The sequence below is a fragment of the Mastigoproctus giganteus genome, chromosome 2, assembly GCF_048544385.1.
Source record: "Mastigoproctus giganteus isolate SK-2022 chromosome 2, ASM4854438v1, whole genome shotgun sequence".
Taxonomy (NCBI): Eukaryota; Metazoa; Arthropoda; class Arachnida; order Uropygi; family Thelyphonidae; genus Mastigoproctus; species Mastigoproctus giganteus.
Window position 1 is genome coordinate 165470199 of NC_143576.1, and position 25275 is coordinate 165495473.

The 25275-nt window shown below is 36.7% G+C and overlaps 1 protein-coding gene across 3 annotated transcripts in view; it reads right to left on the reverse strand.

Annotated features, from left to right (window-relative positions):
* The window catches only part of bchs (WD repeat and FYVE domain containing 3 bchs), a 1877108-nt gene that overhangs the window by 769702 nt on the left and 1082131 nt on the right, over nucleotides 1-25275 (reverse strand). For all 3 annotated transcript variants that reach the window (XM_090389621.1, XM_090389619.1, XM_090389620.1), the window contains exons 43-44: nucleotides 15888-16082; nucleotides 1381-1479 (exon numbers count right to left, since the gene is read on the reverse strand). In XM_090389621.1, coding sequence (XP_090245747.1) covers nucleotides 1381-1479; nucleotides 15888-16082 — 294 coding nt within the window. The remainder of the gene's footprint in view (nucleotides 1-1380; nucleotides 1480-15887; nucleotides 16083-25275) is intronic.

A 25275-nucleotide genomic window follows, 5' to 3' on the forward strand; every position in this document is an offset into this window, starting at 1 on the left:
TGCTAAGGGTGGTTTTATTAAACATAAGATAATACATTTTTAATTTTTGGTTTCAACACCACAGGATTTTACAGACCTTACATGTTACAGGATGTTCTTTCTAACACCCTTTCCTCAACATCAGGTATTATGCTTCTGGGCTACTGCTCGTACTCCATGTGCGAAGCACCCATTTTCTCTAAGACAGTGACGTACCCTGATGAATGTGTGCCTACTGGGCTGCCTTCAGCGGGGAAATGCTTCTTGGTACAAACGTGCAGTCTCGAGTGCACTGCCGTTGGTTTTACCATACATGAAGTGCATGTCCGCATACTCTTCCTTGCTATAAGCTCTTTCCATGTTGACTATTCTTTGGCAAGTACTAATGTGCCTGCTACGTTGCAGAGCATTGAGAGAGGGGAAAGGGAGAGAATGAGCATAACCTAACTTAAACAAACAAGTCAGTGGTAGATTCCAACTAGAAATGTGCAATATCTCGAAAACAATTCAGTTAATGACCCATGTTTACTAGGCTTTTTTTTTGCATATTGTAGTCTGTACAGTTCACCATTAAATTATTGACCATCACTTTTGAAATACCCTGTAAACCTTAGGTAAAATTCTGGAGAAATCTTCAACGTATAAAGAACATTTAAGAACTATAGGTTCATCCGATGTTTTACTCAGAGTAAAGCAAGATATCACAGTTAATTCTTTATTTGAAAATACACATACACACGGTAGAGCATCAAGGTAAGTCAAGTTTAAACTAAAAGTGCTGGCAGGTAAAAATGCTTATGGCTGACCATAAAAGTGGCACATCACAAATAACAAATCAATTCTAACAAACTTAGTAGACTAAGTTTGTTAGAAAACTGCAAAATGCATTAGAAAGCAGTTCATATAAACATTAAAATATCAAGTGCATAATATGAGCACGGCAGTAAGGTAAACATGCTTATGGATCAGTGGCAGTAACAGGTAGTGACTAAAGGGTTAAATCCCCCCCATCCCCCACATGATCAAAATAATGTTTTTTTTTTTTTTTTTGTTTTTACTGTTGCATGATGATTAAGGCCTAATGATTCCATAGAACACTGCCTTAGCCATCCCTCCAGATAAGTCCAATTTCCTGGGAAACTGCTTAAGATTCCCCATCCCAATAGAAAATCCTACGACTGCCACCACTGTTGCTAAATGATCATAACTAGTGGGTAACAAATTAATGGCTAGAGTCTCGTAATGCATGTTATCCTTTAATCTATAGGCCAAGTAGGCCACTAACATAAAACACACATGCACAAGTTTAAAAATAGCCCATGAACTCATTCAGTACAACTAATAAAAATTCTTTTGTAAAAATTATAAAAACGAATATGAAAATATGCAGCATTCTCATACCTGCTGTGGAACAGTGGAGGCAGGAACTTTGAAGGTTTGCTCTTTTTTCATTTTTCTACTTGCTAAGCGTGTCAATCCCCCTGTTACTTTCTGCAGTTTCTAAAAGCAAGTTAAAAATAGTATATTAAATCTGTTGCACATAGAGAAGGCATTTGTGACACACTTAACATACTTTGAGCTATAATGATATTAGTTCTAAATATATGTATAGAGCAGACTCCCAATTACCTTGGGAGGTTGGGAAACTAAATAATAAAATCACTGGACAATCTGCAAATTAAAGAAAATCTTGGAAATATGTATTAAAAAAAAAGTGCATACAAATATATGTTTATATATATTTAATATTTATTGAAAAAAAAAAAAAAAGAAAGCAAAGAATTACTTTTTTTCATGCATTGACTTTTCTACGAATGGCAGTATGTAAATTACATAGCATCAGCTTTTCAGCAAGAGCAAGATCTTGTTCCCTGTAGCAGACAGGGAACAAGATCTTGTTCGAACAAGGACGGTCTGCTTGTTCCCCCAAGCAGACCGTCCACAAGAGACAAAGCACTACCTTGCACTATTTAAATCATAGGCACCAAATCTTCCTTTACATCTTCATGTTGGGTTGAATTCGATTCTTTTTCATTCATAACCCATCTTTTTAAAATAATAAGAGAAGTTTACCTCGATATAGTACATAGAACACTTCCATATGATACTCTCCAGAAACACAATTAAAAATCAATTTAACACAATTAAAAATAAGAAAATTAATTAAAATAATTTCTTTTAATTAAAAGAATTTAATTAATTTTCTTATTTTTAATTTCGTTAAATTGATTTTTAATTATTTGTTACTCTAATGTAAGATTTTCGATTTTTTCGTTTTAATTTCTGGAGAGTATCATACGGAAGTGTTCTATGTACTATACTGAGGTAAAGTTCTCTTATTATTTTACAAATATTGATATCAACATAGAATGTATTGAACATTACAGCTCTGGTTCATACTATCTAATTCATAACCCGTCATACTATTTCATAATTACATAATCTTTCAGGGCTGTTTATATATTTTTCTGAATTAAGCAATTCAAAAACTACATCATCATTTATTTCAGAACCTTCAATCTGTCATAAATTATTTAATGCTTTTTTTTTTAAATGAAAATCTCAGAGATGAACAGTATTACAACCTATAGTACTTAGTATCATGCATGGGTTGAAGGTTGAGAAGACAGAAGGCACCTGCCAACATTAGAAGTGAATATCTGTAGATTGTAATTTTTGCGAAATACAAGTGAAGGAAGGTTGTTCCAGAAAGAAGTTGTACAAGTTTCAAGTTAGGCAGTAAATGGATGCTGAGTAGTTGTAACATGTGTTCAGACTGGTTTGAAGGTATGCAGAGAAATAGAACATCTATGTGTAAGTGAGAAAGAGATAGTGCAGCGACACTGTTAGCAATGGATCATTAATTACCCTTATTGCTCTTTATTGAATAGAGCCTAGAAGCCTGAGAGAGGTTTTGAGTGCACCACCCCAGATGTGGGAACAATATTTTCTGACTAGGTGGATTTGAGGTTTGTACAGAGCAAGGGTTTCTAGAAGAAAAAAATTAACACTGAGAGCAAAAGAGAGGAAGCAATATTCATGATGTGCTTATGCCAAGAGAGATTAGAAGTATGGTAATCTCTAACAGATATAAGATCTTTTCTAGAAATCAAAGTGTTATTGAAGATAAGTATAGGAACAGTACACTCTTTTATGTGAGAAATAAGATGGGACTGACTTTTAGAAGGATTGAAATTAAGTTATCTTTGCTTCATTGGAGAATTACCTTCGAATTAGCATTTAAGGAATTGGTGGTAGGTATTGATAAACTGAAGCCGTTTGTTAAGAAAAAAGTCTCTCAAACTGGAAAGCAGAATGCAGTGTGCTTTTATCTGAAAAAATATGGATAGGATTTCTACTCAGTGTGATCATGAGTGAGTACAAGAAGCACAAAGTTGGCCAAAGCATTCCCAAAACTTATGTTAAAATTGATTGATGTGTCACATAAGAAATTCCACTAGCAACTTTATAGATAGTTAAATTTCAATAAATGAATACTGTTGAAAAACAGTTACAAAGTTGTGAAGCTGATGGTAGCGAGAGCAAGGATCACTTTCAGTGGATAAGTGGCACTCAAAATTTGGGAATCACTGAAAAGCCTTTGAATGACAGTCAGTGATGTCTACTCCAAAAGCTGTTTTTAAATATACTAGATTTTATTGCACATTTCCCTAATTTGAAACAAAATTTGATGAAAAATTCTTGATGGATGAAATCACTGAATTTGAAATGTGACAAAACACAAAAAACATCTATTTAACATGAATTAATTCCTAAAGATTGAGATAAATAGATGATTCATGCATTACTATGTCAGAGTCACAACATATTTTGACAAGTCAGAATTCACTCCTGATTGATAAGGCCCTTTCAATCAGGGAAGCAGACAGCCAATCTCAGACAAAAGGAATAGTGCTTCCCCACACAAATTATTCTGGATTTTCAGTCTGTAGATCACGTAAATCATCCCATGAACACACATGATTAAAACATAATACACTAGCGCAAAAGGCTGAAGATGCTCATTTGGAATCTTTATTGTACTGAACAGTTATTATAGTATCATGCACCATGAAACAAACAAGGAAAAGAGTGCCAAAATGTAGACTATGACAGTCTCTTAACCAAGGATTTAGTTTCTGAGGCCCAAGGCCTCAGAAATGTGATGATGTTATAACACACAGCAGAGGCTCTCTGATGGGTGCTAAAATTTAAGCCAACTCAGATGGTACTCCCACACCCCAGTGCCAACTATGACTTGCAATTTGCTCACATTTACTGCTAAAACTTTGATTTAAATTAAGCAAAAAGAATACTTTTTTAGGAATAATTAAGGAAATGATTATTTCCTTGATTACTAATTCCAAAATAATGTGCTTGGTCGAGTGACCAGTGGTGCAAAGTTACCATCCGTGGGATTATGACTGAATGTATCTAAGTCAGAATCCCGTCTAGCCACTGCAATGATACTGTTTGTGCCTTGCACACTGAAAGGCCGCGCTAGCCAGAGTTGCTTTCATGCTATCATGGCACGATCGCTCTGGCAATGAAACCACTAGAATGGGAGCATCGTGGCAGCCATTGAGACCATGCAACTGCTGCTTCCGATGTTGCACCATTCACGTGTTACATGCGGGCACCAAATCGTCTGCAGACTACCTACCTGCGATCTAGAATAATGAATTAATAATTCCAAAATATTATTTACTGAATAATAACTAAAACTTTCTTAATCCATAAATCATACTGGATAATTTAAACTGCAAAATTTTCATCGTTATAGTTCTCATTCAAGTAGTAGATCTTGGTTCAGTACAGTATAATTTCAGTAATTCAGTGACCTACTTAATCCATGTCTGCCATTTTTTTTTTCTTTCTTCAAGTCCCAACCACTAATTTATAGAGTATAACTTTCTCTCCTTTTAATTTGTGTTGGATAATTTTCCATAATCATGACAGATCCACTTGTCATAATTACCAAGATTATAATCTTGGTAATTATGATATCTCATCCACAGTTGTTAATTTTGAACCTGTTACCAATTAGATAATCAAACTGTGATTTTACAAAATCATGAAGATTTAAATGGTGCTTCAGCATACCAAAGTAACCATGTATAAATCATAATTTGAGATTAAAGATTTGAGATTAAATAAAAAAGGCAGATTCAGGTTTTGATATGTGAAAGAATCTCGGCCATCTTGAATTCCCAAATGTTTAAGACAAAAATAAATTCAAATGGCACAGTCAGCCTCTTACAATGGAAAAACAAACAGTAAATTCAATTACGCTTTTTTCTGGATGAAAATAATACACAGAAAAATAATACACAGAAGATCTTGCAAAACAAACAATTTTTGGTCCATTCTGACTGATAACACCATACAAAATGTTATTACTGAATCAACAAATGAAGGGGTAAAGACAACAAGAAATCAATAAGAATCTTTATTACCTATCATTATACTTAATTTACACACATATGTGGAAAAAAATTAAAATTTTGGAAGGATGACTGCAAGATGTGTGGAAATTTGCTTTCAGCAAATTTCCTCATATCTGTCACTCCAAACAAATTTTTAATAAATTTTGAAGTTTTTCAAATGAGGCCTTTTCTAGCAATTCTCATATTAAGTGGAGCATTTAGGACACCAAAAAAATACCAAAGAATTCAGTAGCCTTTTTATGGATTAAAAAAAAACAAAACAAAACAAAGATGCTATTTATGTTCATTTATAAATCATAAAAAAGCAATCTTTTTCTTTTTCAGCTCAACGAACCTCCAAGGTTCTTGCTTGGCTGCAAACATAACCTTCCTCTATTCCTTTCTGTCCTTCACTTGATCTGTTCGGTCTGTTATTCCAAGCTGCTCTATGTCCTGCTGAACATTATCCTTCTATCATTGCCGGGGACATCCTCTTGGTTTTTACCTGCTGGTCTATATTGGTATGCCTGTTTGGTTGCACTGGAGTCTTCCGTTCTTTCAATATGTCCTAATCATCTAAGATGCACCACCTTCATTTCGGTAAAGAATTAATGGTGATTTATAGTTTTGGTATAGTTCTATATTATGTATCCTTCTCCATTCTTCCGTTAGATTGTCTTTAATGGGTCCAAATATCTTTCTAAGTATTTTGTTTTCAAATTGTTGTAACATATTGTTATCATGGACAGTTGTGTTTTAGGTTTCTGCTCCGTATAGCACTATGGGTCTAATGCAGGTTTTATATAAGTCTATTTTAAGTCTATGTGATAAAATTTTAGAGGCCAGAAGATGCTGAATTGAAAAATATGCTTTATTTCGTGCCTGTATTCTAGCCTTAACTTCTTTTCGTTATTTATAGCTGAACTAAGGTATTTGAATGAGGTTACATTCTTAAAGTTCAAATTATCAATTATAAAATTTATGTCTTGGTTGTTATCACTTCTAGCAACTTTTAAATATTCAGTTTTTTCTTGGTTAATTTGGACTCTAATTTTTCCAGCAGCTGTTCTTAATTTTATAAACGTATTTTGTACATTTTCCGGGTTGTCGTTAACTAGATCTATGTCATCTGCAAATCCTAAGATCAATGTTCTATCTGTATCCTCTTTGTTTGTTTGGGAGTGCTGATACATCTCTCTATAGCAAGATTAAAAATAATTAGTGAAAGTGCATCACCCTGTCGTAAACCTGTTGTGAACGCTACTGAACACTTCTGATTTGGTTCCATTTGAAAGAACAGTACCCCTACTACCATTCATGCACATCTTTATCAGATTTATCAATTTTGGTGGAATACCAAAATCTTTTATTATATTCCATAAGCTTTCTCTATGGATGCTATTGTAGGCTTTTTTAAAATCGATAAAAATGTTATATAGTGGTTGATTGTATTCCCATTTCTTTTCCAGAATTTGTCTTAAAATAAAGATTTGGTCTATAGTAGATCTATTCCTTCGAAATCCTGCTTAGCATTCACCTATGTTATCTTCAGATAATGGGGTAATTCTTTTTAGTAGAATGTTTGATAGAATTTTGTAGCATGAAGAGAGTAGCGATATACCTCTGTAATCATGACATTTCTTTATATCTCCTTTTTTATAAATTGGTAGTATTAGTGAATCCTTCCATTCCGCTGGTATTTCTTCCTTTTCCCATATTAATATGGTTAATTCATATAGTAAAAAGCATGATTATTATTTGCAAAAAGTGTCATTGAATTTTGACTCTTCATGATGAATGCTATCAATTTTTTTTGTAAATATTTTAAAGAATTTTATATTATTAAAACAGCAGCCATTGTAAATAAAAAAATAAAATAAATAAAATAATTAAGCCATGTTTCAAATTAATAGGTAGTTTATTTAGTTTTACTCTTTTTTATGTGGCAGCATTCCAAACATAATATTTTAATATTGTTATTTTATTTTTTAAATTAATATTTATATTCATATATATATATAATATTTATATTTAAACAGGAGGCGTGCTAATAAAGTTCCTGGACTGCTGTAATACAAAGAACAACACAAAGTGAAGCAGCCCAAAAAGTTTTTTTTTTTTTTTTTTATTCAACATAAGTATCACCTGATTCAATGCACTTATTACACCATTCTAAAATTTTTTGAAAAGAGTCAGGAAAGGTGTCCAAAGAGATGACATTCGGTTCAGTTATGTCCTCAACATCCTGAAATCTTATTCTTTGAAAGCAGATTTCACCTTGGGAAAGAGGAAGACATCTGCTGGTGCTAGATTGGGAGGGGTAGGGATGGATGGTTGACCTTCCAGGACAGCTGTGGATCTCATGTAGGTATGGGTGGAGATACAAGCAACAAGATTATTGAGGACAAAAGTGTACTCTTACCAAGAAAGATTTCAGTTCTACAATCAGGGGCATACCTAGGCCAAAATAACGTGTAAGCACAAATCCAAAATTCAGGAACACATTGATGGGAGTGCCGAACACACTCGCCCTCGAATCCTTGATTTTACTATCTAGGCCCAGTTGCTTAGAAACATTAAACATGTGACGTATGACTGTATAACAGTTAGACAAGTGTGTATTTACTGTTTAGTAAAGTTCATGGCGGCTTTAAAGCTACTCAGAATCAAATGATAAAGTCAGCTATGAACCAATACAAGTGTTCAGATCACTGTCTATCATTATAGCGTGCATTTTGGGAACAAGTGAGGTTTCTTTCATATCATTGTGAATCACAATAATATTTAATTTTGAATTTTTGTGAAAATAATAACGAGTACGTGATATGAAAGTGGTACTAATAAACGAAAGCGACAAAAAGAACAGAAGGAAATACTCAAGCATTTAAAGCCAATCACGTCATATGGCTTTGCACAGCAGGAAGAAACAGCCCTACATAATCCCTCAGATACAGAACATTCGTGTTTACAAACAGAAGAAAATCAAGTAGAGTACACTGAGCAGATTGAAGTACAACCAGTTTATATATAGAACACAGCTTCCCAAGAACTTCTAGGTGAAATGTTGTCAGTAACTCTACAAGTACAGAAACTTCTGGAGAAGGTGACAATGAAGTGACAGGACCTACAGCCAAAGAATTAACACAAGGCACTGAAGGAACAAGTCACTAGATAGTTACACCAAAAGAAGCAGTTCAAGCTCACTATCATCTTAAAGACTTGGAAAACAAAGCAAATGATCTCAGCAAAAGCCCTAGCATTGCAGACACAAAAATACCAACTGTTCATGCTACTAGTGATTTCAGAGAATGACGAAGGTTTATGGACCACATTCAATAACGAGGAAATATCATTCTGGATTGAGAAAGGTCCATCGGAATGTCAGCACTGGGATGGAACTTTTATCAATTCGAAGTGAACATACAAAAACCAATCCCGCCCGGTTCTGTTTCTGCTCAAAGAATTTATTCCACTCCACCAAAGTAAATGGAGAAACCTACCTTCGAGAATGGTTAGTGTATTCTCCCACAAAAGGAAAGTCTACTGTTTTGTGTGCAAACTTTTCTCTAACCAAACTACCTCAACTACAGCTTTAACTACTACTGGATTCAATGATTGGCATCACGCTTATCTTGTTCAAACCTGGAAACTCTAAAAATCATATGAATTCTATGCTAACATACTTAACAAGAAAGCGTGGTCAAATGCTCACATTAAAAACTCAAAGAGAAAATCAAAGCAGAGCAGGATTACTGGAGGCACATACTTTAGTGAGATAATGCTGTGATTTCCCTTTTGGCAGAACGTGGCTTGGAATTTTAGGGGAGATGATGAAGCATTTGGTTCACCAAACAATGGTAACTTTCTTGGATTGCTTGAATTAATTGTCAAATTTGATCCCTTCCTGTGTGCTCACATAAATCAGTACGGAGGTAAAGTTCAAGAATCAATATTAAGTGACATCAAACAAGCAGGTTATTTTAGTTTATCTGTCAATTCAATGCCTGATGTTTTCCATGTTGATCAACTTACTGTCATTGTTAGATATGTTTCTCCTAGTGACGGATTACCAGTTGAACGCTTTCTGAGTTTTTTTGAACTGAAAGATCACACAGTGAAAGTATGGCTGAGCTGATACTGAATTACTTCAGTGAACTTGAAATAGATTTCAGTAAATGTAGAGGACAATTATATGACAATGCAGCCAATATGGCTGGAAAGTATAACGGCGTTCAACAAAAAATTCTGGAAAGGAACAAGTTTTCAAAGTTTATTCCATGCGCTGGACATTCCCTAAATCTAATTGGACGAACTGCAGTTGACTTGTGGCTGGATGCAGTGAATTTTTTGGCACAATAAATGAGCTTTATTTTTTTTCTCAGCTTCTATAAAAAGATGGGCTATGCTAAAAAATTTCTTGCCTCCTGAGTCAAAAGTTCCTAAACATTTATCAGACAAGGTGGGAGTCTCACGCCAAAGCTACTGCAGCGCAGCTATTAGCGAAAGTTATGCTAACATTGTTGAAGCCCTCAGTCATATTTACTGTGATGAAACTGAAAAAGGAGATACTAGATGACAGGCTCAGTGTGCCTCCGTAGCCAGGTGGGAAGGAGCAGCAGTGCATAGCACACGCTCCTTGATTATACCGGGGTTCGAGCCCATCACCACCAAATACGGAGGATGCGGAAAGGTCAGGAAATGACCACCGCATATCCCGGGAGCAATATGGCCTTAGTTGCTAATGCTCCTAAAAACCAAATAACAAACAAACTTTGAGATATATCTCACAGATTCTTCAACCTGCTCTGCTAAGAATGTAATCACTTATGCGATATCATTAATACAATCATATTAATGGCAGCTAATTCTTCGACATGATAGTACAGTAGAGTGTCAAAAAACTGAAGGTCAATAATTTGGAACATCAATAATCTGAACGAGCCAGCATTTATTATAATTTTTTTTTATGCTGGTGTCACAAAATAATTTCAGTAGGCACCAGTTATTGTGATCATGTTTGTGAATTTACTTTTGAATCTATTAAATGGCAATTGTAATAAGCGAAATAGGAGGAATATTATCCACAGGCTATAAAAATGGAGATATAAAGCACAAATTCATACTTTTATTTTACCTTACCAATTAACAAAATTAAATGATATGTAAAAATCAGAGGAATATTATCCACAGGTTAGCAAAATAAATTTAAGCTTACACACATAGCTTAATTAATATACATACAGTATTAACTAAACATTAACACTTTCTTATCTGATATTTCTGTTTACTGACGTTATTATTATTTTTTAACATTAAAACAGTAAAAAACAGATAAACACGCAGAAATTGCAACTAATACAATACTTGTAGGTGAGATACAGAGTAATATGTTTATGAAGTTTAGATACAGGAATGAAGAGATTCTGAACATTTACAGAGTTTTATTTTACCATACCAAAGTTATGGTCTTCTTCTTCTTCTTCTTTTATATAGAAACAGAAATTTTTAACAATTAAATCGAAGGCTGAGATTTTCAACAGGCTTTCGAAGGAAGAAAGTGGGTGTTCATTAGAAATATTCTACAAGGTTGGAAAATCGACCATAACAGAAATTGAAAACAACAAGAAAAAAATTTTAAAGTTTGCACTGAAACTTGATTCAGATGATAGTGCAAAAAAAAAAAAAAAAACTATGAGAACAGCTAACGACCCATTCCTGAAAGATGCTGTTTGTTGTAGTTGGGTTCTAGGAGCATCAGCAACTAAGACCATATTGCTCCATGTATGCTGCCGTAAATTGCATGTTCTGTAGTTGATTTTTTCTGTTTACTGGATGAAAAGTCAGAGTTTCAGGGAGAAAAACCATGCTACCCTCACCTGAGCCCGACTAACTCAACCATATTATGAAAAAGGCCCATAAAAATTCCTCCCATCATTCACGGGAATTGAACTCAAGTTTTTACCGCCCAGTGTGGGGAAGACAGTAATCCTACTAGCTGTGCTACCCATAACAGAAATCAAAAACAAGAAAAAAATTTTAAAGTTCACATCAAACCATGATTCAGATGATAGTGCAAAAAAAAAAAAAAAAAAATCACCTTGCTTATTACAAGATGATCAACTGCTTGAGCCACACCTCATCTACAGAATAGCCACTGTTCACCACTCCTGAAACTTTTGACTTTGGATTAAATGAAGGACAATATGTATTATGGTGGCACTAACTCCCTGTGAAATAGAAAGAAAGCATCATACATTTTGTGATTACATCACTCATGATATGCTGTGCATGGTTATTGAAAACATTCTTGCTTGAATGGAGCATCTTGTACTCAACAAAGCTAACCACACAGAATAGTTAGAAGAACAATCATCTATCAATGTCATTCTTTACTACCTTGTCTTGAGAGTCAGTATTACTCTTTCAGCTGTTCTATTCTATGCATGTTACATGTGTAGATTTATACTCCTACCATCATCAGGTAACTCTGAATAGGAATACCATAACATGATGATGCAAAAACACCATTTAAATATTAAGGGCAATCATAAACCCTACTTACTAAAATTTTCACTTCTACACTCTTTGAAATCTGTGAGACATCCTACAATTTCTAACATAACTTGACATTTACTACTGTTTTTTTTTTTTTTTTTTTTTTATGTGAACCCCAAACACGAGAGGTATTAGAACCTATAGTACTTAGTACCATGCTTGGGTTGGAGGCTGAGAAGACGAAAGAAGATATTTGTTGACATTGGACTTGAACTTCTGTAGATTGTAATTTTCAGGAAATACGTATGAAGGAAGGTTGTTCCAGAAAACGGCAGTTGAATGAATAAATGAGGAAGATGAAAAGTTGGTTCTGTGGGTTTGAAGTTGACAGTAAATGGATGTTGGCTGGTGGCGGCACGTGTTTGGACTGTTTTGAAAGAAAGAGAGCGGGAATTATAGAAGCCAATTCAGAAGAACAGTGCCCATGGAAGTATCTGTAGAAGTGGCATGCAGTAGAAACAGTATGTCTATGAGAAAGCAAGTGGAGAGACTCTGTTAGAGATGAATCATTAATTAACCTAACTGCCCTCTTCTGAATGGAATCAAGAAGCCTGAGAGAGGTTTTGGGGGCACCACCCCAGATGTGGAAACAATATTCCATGGCAGGGCGGATTTGTGATTTATACAGAGTGAGCAGCTGTTTGGAAGAAAAGTAACGCCGAGAGCGAAAGAGAAAACCAAGTTTTTTAGATGCAGAGGAAGCAATATTTGTAATGTGCTTGTGCCAAGAGAGATTAGAAGTCAGGGTAATCCCCAAAAGAGATATATCATTTTGCCAAGAAATCGGAGTGTCACTAAAGATAAGCATAGGAGCAGAAGATTCCTTTTTGCGAGATATAAGACAAGACTGAGTTTTAGAAGGGTTGAAATCAACTAAGTTGTCTTTGCCCCACTGGAGAATTACCTGAAGATCGGCATTTAAGGAACTGGTAGCAGATTTTCGAAAAGTTGAAGCTGATTGAGCAGAACAAGGTTTCTCAAAATGGAAAGTGGAATGTAATATGCTATCATCGGCAAAACTATGGATAGGGTTGCCAGTCAATGGAAGAAGGTCATTAATATACAAGAGGAAAAGAGTGGGGGAAAGAACTCAACCTTGGGGGACACCGGCATTAGTGGAGAAGTTAGAAGACAGAGAGCCTTCTACCATCACCCTCAGTGACCGATCAGAGAGAAAACTGGATAACCAATTACTAAAAACAGTTGGCAAACCATAAGACGGAAGCTTGTTTAGAAGACCTTTATGCCAAAAGCCTTTGAGATGTCAAGAGCAACTACTTGTGTTTCACCGAACCTGTCCATTGAATTAGTCCATAAATGGGTAACATAAGCCAGAATATCACCAGTGGATCGACACTGACGGAATCCATACTGGCGATCGTTGATCAGACGGAAGGTTTCTAGGTAGTTTAAGAGTTGGCGGTTAATTGATTTCTCCATTACTTTAGAAAGAGTAGAAGTAATTGCAATGGGACGATAATTGGATGGGAGGGATTTGTCACCCTTTTTAGGAACTGGCTGGATATGAGCAAATTTCCAAGCAGAAGGAAAAACACCTTTGGAATAAGAAAGTGAAAAAAGGCGGCAAAGAATAGGAGTAAGTTCAGGGGCACAGGTTTTGAGAACAAGTGGAGAAATACCATCAGGACCTGGAGCTTTCTTAGCATCAAGATTCATCAAAATCCTTCTGATATCCTTTTGACGGAAGACCACAGAACGCATTGAATGGAGCGTGTTAGGAATGGTGGGAGGTGTTTTACCAAGATCATTAATACATGAGCTGGAAGAAAAATGGGATGCTAGTAGATCAGCTTTATCCTTGGCTGAAGTGACAACAGAACCATCTGGTTTGGACAGAAGTGGGAGCAGAGAGGGGCAAAAGTTGCGGCCAATAGCTTTGGCAAGAGACCAGAATGCTTGGCTACCATTAGGGCAAAAAGCAAGTTTTCTATTCTTAGCCTGTTCAAACTCTAGTTTGGACTGATTAATAGCTGCTTTACAATTGTTGCGAGCTTTGGTGTAGGCAGAAAATGAAACTGAAGAATTAGAGACAAGCCAATTACGATATGCAACATTCTTCTCTTGAACAGCCTTAGCACATTTATTGGAAAACTAAGGTTTAGATAAAGGACGAGATTTTAAAGTGGAGTGTGGGATAAAGGATTCCATTCCTGCAAGAATAATTTCACTGACACGATCTGAGCAAATGTTGACATCAGAAGTTTTGAAACAGTAATCCGACCAAGGAAAAGAAGAATAGAAGTCTCGCAGGTCATCCCATTTTTCATTCTTGTAATGCCAAACAACACGAGGTTGGGAATACTCATGAGATAAAGGTTCCATTGGAGAAGAGACAATCACCAAGTTGTGATCTGAAGGACCTCTCACTTCAACCGTGTACTTAGAAGGGTTGTTTGTGAGAAAAAGATCAAGCGTATTGGCTGTATGATTAGGATTATCCGGTATTCTCGTAGGTAAATGAACAATCTGTGCTAGGTCATTAGTAATTGCAAAAGCCTCAGCATCTCGACCTGCTGGGTCGGTGTGACTAGAAAATGGAAGCCAGCTGGAGTTGTGAACATTAAAAGCACCAAGGAAAATTATCTCACTGTTAGGAAAGTTGGACTGCAGAAAGTCAAGTTACAAAGAGAGGAAGTCAAAGAGCTCCAAGTGATTAGTGGAGTTGGGAGAATGGTAGAGACAACAGATGAATTTGACACAATGAGGTAGAGAGATTTTAAGCCAGAGAAGATCAAAAAGAGGAGATTCCAAATTGCCAAGTCACTGACAGGGAATATCAGAACGGACATATGCACAAGTACCACCTTTGAGGCGAAAGGAATCATACAGCGAATAATTTTGGCATCTGAGATGAGCAGTAGTTGAATCAACCGATAACTGAGATTCTGTCAGAAATAGTACATGGGGTTTGGCAGACTGCAAGTGGAAATGGACATCGTTGAGATTAGAACTGAGACCATGTATATTTGTGAAATGAATTAGGAAGTCCTTGGGAGGTTTAGATCTTTTCGCAGATAAGCTTGCTCTATTAGTTTGACAATTCATGGTGTATTCAATAGTAAGAAAAAGTGGGTGGGACATGCTGTATGAAGTAAAGAAATTTTTGGATATGGCGTACACGTGGTAAGAATATACCCAGATCCTTGACATAACGTGGCCTTGACAATGCTCCCCGCATACACACTACCCAGACTCCCTCCAGTCACTATCTGGCAGAGTAGAGGTAGCAAGATTATACACTAGCTGATCCGGAAGCCTCCTAGACAGTTACCAATAGGTTCGGTCCGGTGTACTAACTAGCAGCCGGCCTGCGAACACAGTTTTAGAGCTGTACCCTCGAAATGTAAGGAATATTGCATCTCGCCACGACGTTCATCATACCTCAAAAGTCATCAATCATACTGCATGATGGAAGAGAGGGAAGGGTTGACCGGAACTTAGCCCTAGAGACTAAACATGGGTTCCACCACTTCAAGCCTCCAATAAGCAAAGTGGTGGTATTTCACCGGTTGATATGAGTCATCTACCACCTAGTACTGCCTGGTAACATAGAGGGGCGGCGTTCCTCCATGTGGTGTGGTGTGGGTGCCACACCTCGACCCCTGCTTACATTGGTTCACACCTGGGTGGTCACCCACCATGTACTTGGTTTTAAAGAGATAATTCACTTTGAGGCAATCTGATTATAACTATTAGTCATATAACAACCAGAAGGCAATTAGTGAGTTATCTGATCATTATATAGTGAAATTAATTGGATTTAATAGAAATAGCAACTACACTCAATACAAATATATCAAAAGCATTATTATAAAAGAGAAGAACAAAATACCCTTCAACACCTATATTCAATGAAGTGTGCATACATTTTTTTAAAGCAAATTGCATAAAAGAATTTATACTTACAGTATGCAATTGACTCTGCAACTGATAATGAACCTTTAGGTAACTGCATTTGCGCTCACCATCTAAGAAGTTAAGCCATATTTTACTTGTTGGTTCATGAAGAGTTCCTCGTAGCATCTGCAGGTCTGGAATTTGATTTGCTAACTGAGAGCTAGCAGGGCCAATCAGAGGAATTTTACAAATCTCTTCAAGCAACTTGAAAATGAAAGCAATGTAAAATACAAAGTGAGCTATGCAAACATGATCAAACTTCAGAATCATGAAATTTCAATCATAAAGAAAATTCTATGATTATAAAATGTAAATTTAAGAAATTTAAGCCATTAAGCTTCCTGAATGCAAGACATTTCTGTGCAAAATATATAACTTTATTATGTGTTAATCGATTTTATATATATTAACCGGACACTGATTTTTACCAAGTATATAATGAATAGAAATAGTGAGGGCTTCTATTTGTAGTCTGTTGATTATTCGTAATGGTTTATTTTAATTTTAATGGTATTATAAGTAGGATGCTTTTGAGAGAGTCAGACCTTTTTAATGTTTTTTAATTGCCAGTATAGGGACAGTTAGTTGGAGAAGTGTGGCTCCCACAGCTCGCAGAGTGAGCATTTTTCTTTCTTTTTTGGCAAATTTCTTACAAATTATACATGTTATTTTTGGTTTTCCCAGTCTTGTGGTGCATTAAGTTTAAGGCAGCTTACACCATGGGTTTAGTTTTTCTTGCTGACCAAATTCCACATTTATTGTTAAATTTTGTTTAGTTAATTCATTAATATTAATTTTACTAATAGTCTAAATTTAAGTTAAATTAAATCCATTATGGCTATGAAATCAAGAAGAGTACCTCTTTCTATCTCACTCTCTCTCTTTCTAAGGAGTAGGAGGAGGAAGATTCTGCTTTATTGCAAAGTGAAGAATTAAAAGAAGTCATCATCAGTCTCCTCTGTCAGTATCTCTCTAATACTGACAGAGGAGACTGATAAAAGCATTTTGAGGTGTGCTCAGAAAATGACACCTACCAAACTTGTCTCTGTGGCAATAGAAGATATTGCTCCCAAAAAAGAAAATGTCAATGGCTACAGAAAAAGGGGCCCAAAGAAGGCACCTCAACCTAAGGTAAAAAGTAAACCATTGGAAACTCCAGTGAAGGTGATAGATAAAGGCAAGAAGAATTCCTATATCCTCTGAGATTAAGGACAAGAACAATAAGTGAAAGAAGTAACTCATGGTCGGGCTGCTGGCACAGTCCCAAAAGGAACCAAGTCCAAAACACAATCAGAAGAGGATAATATCTATGACGAAGAAATTTCTCAAGATGTAGGGATCAGTATCTCACCTGGAGAGAGCAAATACTGAAGAACCCAGTGTATCAGAGATGGAAAAAAGAAAACGAGACTCTTGAACCAGTTGGTTTTGAGAATGTGAAATAAATGCAAAATGCAGCAAGACCTTGACATTACAAAAGCAGTCACTGGGGAGATCCTAACCCTACAGGATGAAGTGGAGTTGGCTGTAATGAAGACACATTACAGCCAAAATGACATCATTTTGTCAATGATGATACAAAGGTTGGCAGGGTTGTTAATGACAGTAATGGCTGTGTGTCTTCATTAGCCCATCTGCCCAAATTATCTAGATCTTGTTGCAGTAGATAATTTGGGCAGATGGGCTAAGAAGTGGCAACTGAAGTTTAACCTTGACAAATGCAAAGTACTGCGTATGGGTAGAAGTAACCCCAGAGAAACGTACCAACTGTGTGGTACTACACTTAAGGTGGTAGAAAATGAAAAAGACCTGGGAGTAATTGTGCAGGCAGATATGAAGTTTTCTGAGCAATGCAGACAGGCTGCCCTGGCAGCCTGTCTGAGCAATGCAGACAGGCTGCCAGGGCAGGTCATGGGGTTTTGTCAATGATATATAGGAACTTTGCTAGCAGGGAAAAGGAGGTGATTATCCCTCTGTATAAGGCAATGGTCAGGCCACGCCTTGAGTACTGCGTACAGGTCTGGAGGCCTCATTTTAGGAAGGATGTAGATTTACTTGAGCGTGTACAGAGAAGGGCAACAAGATTGGTGAGGGGAATGAAGGGATCCTCTTACCAAGAGAGGCTTAAGTTCTGCAAATTGCAGTGGCTGGAGACTAGGCACCTGCGCGGTGATCTGATTGAGGTCTATAAGGCCTTGAATGGTTTGAGCACGCTGAATTCTGATGAGATCCTTCCACTTGTTCAGATTACAAACCTAAGGGGGCATAAATTCAAAATTACGAAAGGACAGATGAAGAATAGATGTGCGGAAATTTGCCTTTAGCCAGCGGGTGGTTAATTGCTGGAACAAACTTCCATCTGTCGTTGTGGAAGTTGATAGGTTGAATAAATTTAAGGAGGAACTGGACAGGCATTTGGAGAGAATGGTGTGATTTTTTTTTTTTTTTGGCTGATGCTGCATAAGCTCATACATTTGCTTTCTTCCATCACATGCCACTACTACTACTACTACTACTATATTAAGAATCAGACTCTGTTTACAAGACTGTCATAAGACAATGCTAGGAAAACTTCAACCCAGGTTAAAAGAACATATGCAGAGGTGCCTAGGCCTGAGCCTAAAGGTGATGCTACCAGCAAGCCAAAGACGTTGATTGTCAAACTGTGACAGACAGATATATATATATATATATATATACACACACACACACACACACACACACAGGGGATCATCATTATCCGAGGATAATTGGTTCAGAAAAATTACTTAAAATGGAGACCAAATTTTCATAATGTTTATTATTTGTACATAGTAAAAAATGGATGAAGGAGCTGAAAATGAGAAAATTATTTTATTAGACATTTTTTATTATAATATGTTGCACAATATAAGTTTAAGTAAAGTTATACTATTTTTCAGTTGTACAAATAAAGCATGAATCCAGAGTGGTTTGTGTTTTTTTTTTTTTTTTGCTGTATTTTTTCAGATAAAATTGTGTCATAGCATTTAGTTACGTCTTTAACTTTGTGCTTAACTTTTGTTGCAAGGTAATGAAGAAGCTAGTTTTCACAAAAAATATTCAAGTGCTTGGTCAATTTTCTCAAGGGAAAAAGCTTCAATTCTTTAATTTTCAAATCCACGTAACTACGGGAACTTGGATAATGAATACCGGGGACTCCACACACACACACACACACACACACACACACACACACACACACACACACACACACACACACACACACACACACACACACACACACACACACACACACACACACAGGGAGACATGTGAGAACATTAAATCAGAACTCATAAAATCTATAAGATCAGTACTAATCGACATGAGAGTAATTGCCATAAGAATTATTTGGGATAAAAAAAGTTACCATTGAGGTTGCCAACAAGCTAGACCTCAACAAGATCATGAAATGTCTACTGGTGCAGGAACTTGAGCTGAAAGTCATGTTATCAACCAAAATGGACCTAGATTGGTGACTTACAATGTGGATAATGGAGTTACCCATGACAACCTTCTCAACCAGTTATGGGAGAGAAACCTTACAGACAGTGGATCTGATTAGATTGAATTTAAACACTCTGGCAAGGAACAAGGTTAAGAATAAAGATGATTATAATTTTGTCTACAGACCTCAAGTGCTATCAGGAAGATCCCAATTTTCCGTGCCAGAATCTTTGTGGACTAGAGCTGATACAAGGTGAGGGATCTCACAGTTGTGACCCAATGTTACTACTGCATGGCTTTTGGCCATGTTGCAAAGTATTGTAAGAGTGAAGGTTTTTCTGCGGTCACTGTGCTGGATGTGGCCACCCATGAGATGGTGGTGATGGAAAGGAATTTTGCATTGAAAAATGACAATCGAAAATTGCCTAACGTCATCAAGTAGAAGAAGATTGCCCTAATGTTTTTCCAAGAGCTTTAAATGTATGGTAACTAAGTAAAAGAATATGCTTTTAAGTAAGAAGAAATGGTAGTAGCAGTCAGTTCTGCATTCTCATGATACAATTATCATCAAGAATGCAGAACTGACTGCTACTACCATTTCTTCTTCGTGATTCAAATGGAGTTTGTACGAGGTACTAGGTCTTTTAGGGCCTATATATATCATATGCCTTTATTGTCAATATGAGGCCCATACAACTAGATATATATTGAGCATCTTGAGAGGGTAAATCAAAAATTAGGTGCAGTCAGGATCACAGTAGGTATAGATACTATTGCCAGGTCCATGCTATAGGATGGAATGGGCTCCAGTGAAAGAGATTTAGTCTTCGAAGTGTTCATTTCTGCCTCAGGGATAATAGCAAAGAGTAACCCCAAGCAACTTCCAACGTTCCCCTTGGTGGCTAGAGAAATATATATAGATGTTATAGCCTGCACTGGTGCGGTCGAAAGTTCCATTAAGAATTGAACTGCACTTGGCTGGTCCACTAGTGATCACAGAAGTATCTGTCAGGTAAGAACTTGAACTTGACATTGGTGTGAAACTAAAATGTTTTCTGTTAAAAACATGAAACTGGATTGATTTTTCTCCCATGTATGGACTTCTTTACAGGGGCATGTAAATTTGCCAGACTTGTCTGCTAATGGTAAAGCTGAGTTTATGATGTCTTGTTTAGTGAATGCTTGTTCGTGAACAAAGAAGAAAAAACATCAAACTGTACATGTCATGCCATGGTGGACTAGTGAACTGACAACCCTAAGAAGACAAGTTCAGAATGCATGAAAGAGTTACTAACATTCCACAAGAATGTGAATATTCTGGACTTACACAAGAACATAAAGTGACATATCTGACCCTGAGAAGACAGTACTGTAACTTGCTAACTATTAGCAAGAAGAGATCCTGGCAGCAATTCGAGACATGGGGGTTGGCTGATCCATATGTGGTAATTAAGAAATACTATTCTAGTGATATAATGACTTCTGTCATGGATGAGGCCAGATTGAGTCCCTTGGCTGACTTGAGACTGTGAGAAATATATTGAATTAATTATTTGTACCTAATAATTCTGCTGAAGAAATTGACCAGCACATACTGACTGTTCAATCTAGTAGTACATTTGTTACTGAAAGGAACAAGGTTCTCTTCACTTCAGTTAAGCTTACTGAAGTGAACTTCTGCTTGATTCCTACACTGCTTGTCTTCAGCAGAGAGTATTCCCTTCAGTTTGAAAGACTGCAGTACTTAGAATCATCTTGAAGAGCCTGGAGAAGCCCATAAACAAGACATGTTTGTATTGACCAACTGCCCAAATGCCCATAAAGTTCTTGAGAGGTTAGTGCTTGGATGATTGAAACTTCATTATAAATCTTTGGGAGTAGCCTTCCCAAACCAATTTGGGTTTATAAAGGGCTTATCAGTAGAGGACACCATTTACAAACTGACTTAGATAGTGAACACATCACAGTCGATAGCGCCTGGAATTGTTTACGGAGTTTAAGGGGGGTGTTCAATGCACTGTGGTGGGAACATATCCTCTGCAGGGTTAGAGTGTCCCTTCACCGGGGAAATTTGCACAATTATGGTAAAATATTATTTTCACATTGGTGTGAAAGCTTCCCTGAGTGGCTGCTCCTTGGAGCTGCCTTTTGGAACAATTGGAGCAAAATAGCATTAAAGGCAAGTTGCTGCTATGGATAAAGGGATGGTTAGTGCAACGGTGTACAATATTTTCTCATACAGGGGCCCAACATTCAAAGTCAGATTTGTTTCGCAGGCCACACTGAGTGATTCGAGAAAAATTAGTGTGTTACATTTTCCATATCTTGTTATACAGGGTGATTCACTACCAGTGCGACAAACTTGCAGGAGGTGTAGGGGCCATGTTATGTCAACGATCTGGGTATATTCTTACCATGTGTACGCCATATCCAAAAATTTCATTACTTCATACAGCATGTCCCCCCCCCTAGATTTTCTTTCTTACTATTGAATACACCATGAATTGTCAAACTAATAGAGTAAGCTTCTCTATGAAAAGATCTAAACCTCCCAAACACTTCCTAGTTCATTTCAAAAATATACGTGGTCTCAATTTTAATCTCAATGATTTCCATTTCCACTTGCAGTCTGCCAAACACAATGTACTTTTTCTGACAGAATCTCAGTTATTGGTTAATTCAACTACTGCTCATCTCAGCTGCCCAAATTATTCGCTGTATGATTCCTCTCGCCTCAAAGGTGCTATTTGTGCATATATCCATTCCAATATTCCCTGTCAGAGATGTGGTAATTTGGAAACTCCTTTCTTCAATTTCTCTTGCTTAAAATCTCTCTACTTCATTGTGTCAAATTCATCTGTTGTCTCTACCATTCTCCCAACTCCACTAATCACTTGGAGCTCTTTGATTTCCTCTCTCTGCAACTTGACTTTCTTCCGTCCAACATTCTTAACAGTGAGATAACTTTCCTTGTTGATTTTAATGTTCACAACTCCGGCTGGCTTCCATTTTCTAGTCACACCGACCCAGCTGGTCGAGATGCTGAGGCTTTTGCAATTTCTAATGACCTTGCACAGATTGTTCATTTACCTACAAGAATAGCGGACAATCCTAACCATACAGCCAACACGCTTGATCTTTTTCTCACAAACAACCCTTCTAAGTACACAGTAGAAATGAGTGGTCCTTTAGGTACCTCAGATCACAACTTGGCGATTGTCTCTTCTCCAATGGAGCCTTTATCTCATGGCTATTCCCAACCTCGTGTTGTTTGGCATTACAAGAATGCAAAATGGGATGACCTGCGAGATTTATTTTCCTTGGTCAGATTACTGTTTCAAAACTTCTGATGTCAACATTTACTCAGATCGCATCAGTGAAATTATTCTTGTAGAAATGGAATTCTTTATTCCACACTCCACTTTAAAATCTCGTCCTTTATCTAATCCTTGGTTTTCCAATAAATGTGATAAGGCTGTTCAAGAGAAGAATGTTGCATATCGTAATTGGCTTGCTTTCAATTCTTCAGTTTCATTTTTTGCCTACACCAAAGCTCGCAACAATTGTAAAGCATTTATTAATCAAACCAAACTAGATTTTGAATAGGGTAAGAGTAGAAAACTTGCTTCTTGCCCTAATGGTAGCAGAGCATTCTAGCATTCTGGTCTCTTGCCAAAGCTTTTTGCTCCCACCTCTGTCAAAACCAGATGGTTCTGTTGTCAGTTGGAAGAAAAATGGGACTTTTTCCTTCCAACTTAAGTATTAATGATCAGGGTAAAATACCTCCCACCATTCCCAACATGCTCCATTCAATGCCTCCTGTGATCTTCCATCAAAAGGATATCAAAAGGATTTTGGCGAATCTCGATGCTAAGAAAACTCCAGGTCCTCATGGTATTTCTCCACTTTTTCTCAAAACCTGTGCTCCTAATCTTACTCCTATTCTTTGCCACCTTTTTTCACTTTCTTATTCCAAAGGTGTTTTTCCTTCTGCTTGGAAATTTGCTCATATCCAGCCAGTCCCTAAAAAGGATGACAAGTCCCTTCCATCCAATTATCGTCCCTTTGAAATTACTTCTACTCTTTCTAAATTAATATAGAAATAAATTAACCGACAACTCTTAAACTACCTAGAAACCTTCAGTCTGATCAACAATCGCCAGTATGGTTTCCATCAGTGTCGATCCACTGGTGATATTCTGGTTTATGTTACCCATTTTTATGGGCAAATTCAATGGAAAAGTTCGGTGAAACACAAGCTGTCGCTCTGGACATCTCAAAGGCTTTCGATTGTGTTTGGCATAAAGGTCTTCTAAACAAGCTTCCATCTTATGGTTTGCCAACTGTTTTTTTGTAATTGGTTATCTAGTTTTCTCTCTGATCGCTCACTGAGGGTGACGGTAGATGGCTCTCTGTCTTCTAACTTCTCCACTAATGCTGGTGTCCTCCAAGGTTCAGTTCTTTCCCCCACTCAATTCCTTTTGTATATTCATGACTTTCTTCCATTGACTGGAAATCCTATCTATAGTTTTGCTGATGATATAGTACATTGCATTCCACTTTCCATTTTGAAAAACCTTGCCCTGCTCAATCAGCTTCAACCTTGAATATATGCTACCAATTTCTTAAACGTCGATCTCCAGGTAATTATCCAGTGGGGCAAAGACAACTTAGTTGATTTCAATCCTTCTAAAACTCAGTCTTGTCTTATATCTTGCAAAAAGGATTCTTCTGCTCCTATGCTTATCTTTGGTGACACTCAGATTTCTAGGCAAAACGATATATCTCTTTTGGGGATTACCCTGACTTCTAATGTCTCTCTCTTGGCACAAGCACATTACAAATATTGCTTCCTCTGAATCTAAAAAACTTGGTTTTCTCTTTCGCTCTCAGTATTACTTTTCTTCCAAACAGCTGTTCACTCTGTACAAATTGCAAATCCGCCCTACCATGGAATATTGCTCCCAGATCTTAGCCGGTGCCCTCAAAACCTCCCCAGGCTCCTAGATTCCATTCAGAAGAGGGCAGCTACGTTAATTTATGATTTATCTCTAACAGAGTCTCTCCACTCTCTGTCTCATAAACATTCTGTTTCTGCTGCATGCCTTTTCTACAGATACTTCCATGGGCACTGTTCTTCTGAATTGGCTTCTATAATTCCCGTTCTCTCTTTCAAAACAGTCCGAACACATGCCGCCACTAGCCAACATTCATTTACTGTCCAACTTCAAACTCACAGAACCAACTTTTCATCTTCCTCATTTATTCATTCAACTGCCGTTTTCTGGAACAACCTTCCTTCATACGCATTTCCTGAGAATTACAGTCTACAGAAGTTCAAGTATAGTGTCAACAAATATCTTCTTTTGTCTTCTCAACCTCCAACCAAAGCATAGTACTAAGTACTCTAGGTTCTAATACCTCTAGTGTTTGGGGTTTTCATAAAAAAGAAAGAAAGAAAGAAAGAAAAAAAAAAATGCTGCCGGTGCATACTATACTGGACTTCAACCCAATATCACTATGTAATTATTTACCTGCATTTACATAGGTCACTTAGGAAAAGGCTTTTGCTTCGGGTTCCATAAGCATGAGGAATAGTGTTGCATCCGAAAAAGCAGAACTAAAATATTTAACTGATATATTTACAAACTGTACAAATATTTAAAATTTTTACAAAACACTAAACTACGTATTTATAAATATACAATATTCATTAATAAACAAAAAACATTACAATGGAACATCAAACGTTAGACAGTGAATCACGTGCATAAGGTTGGTGAATGTTATGGAAGCAGTTGTCAATAATTAATTGCATTTGTAGTGATGTAATTGCCTCACTCTCTTCTCCCATTGGCTCGAATAAATAAATGTACAAATATTTAAAATTTTTACAAAACACTAAACTACGTATTTATAAATATACAAT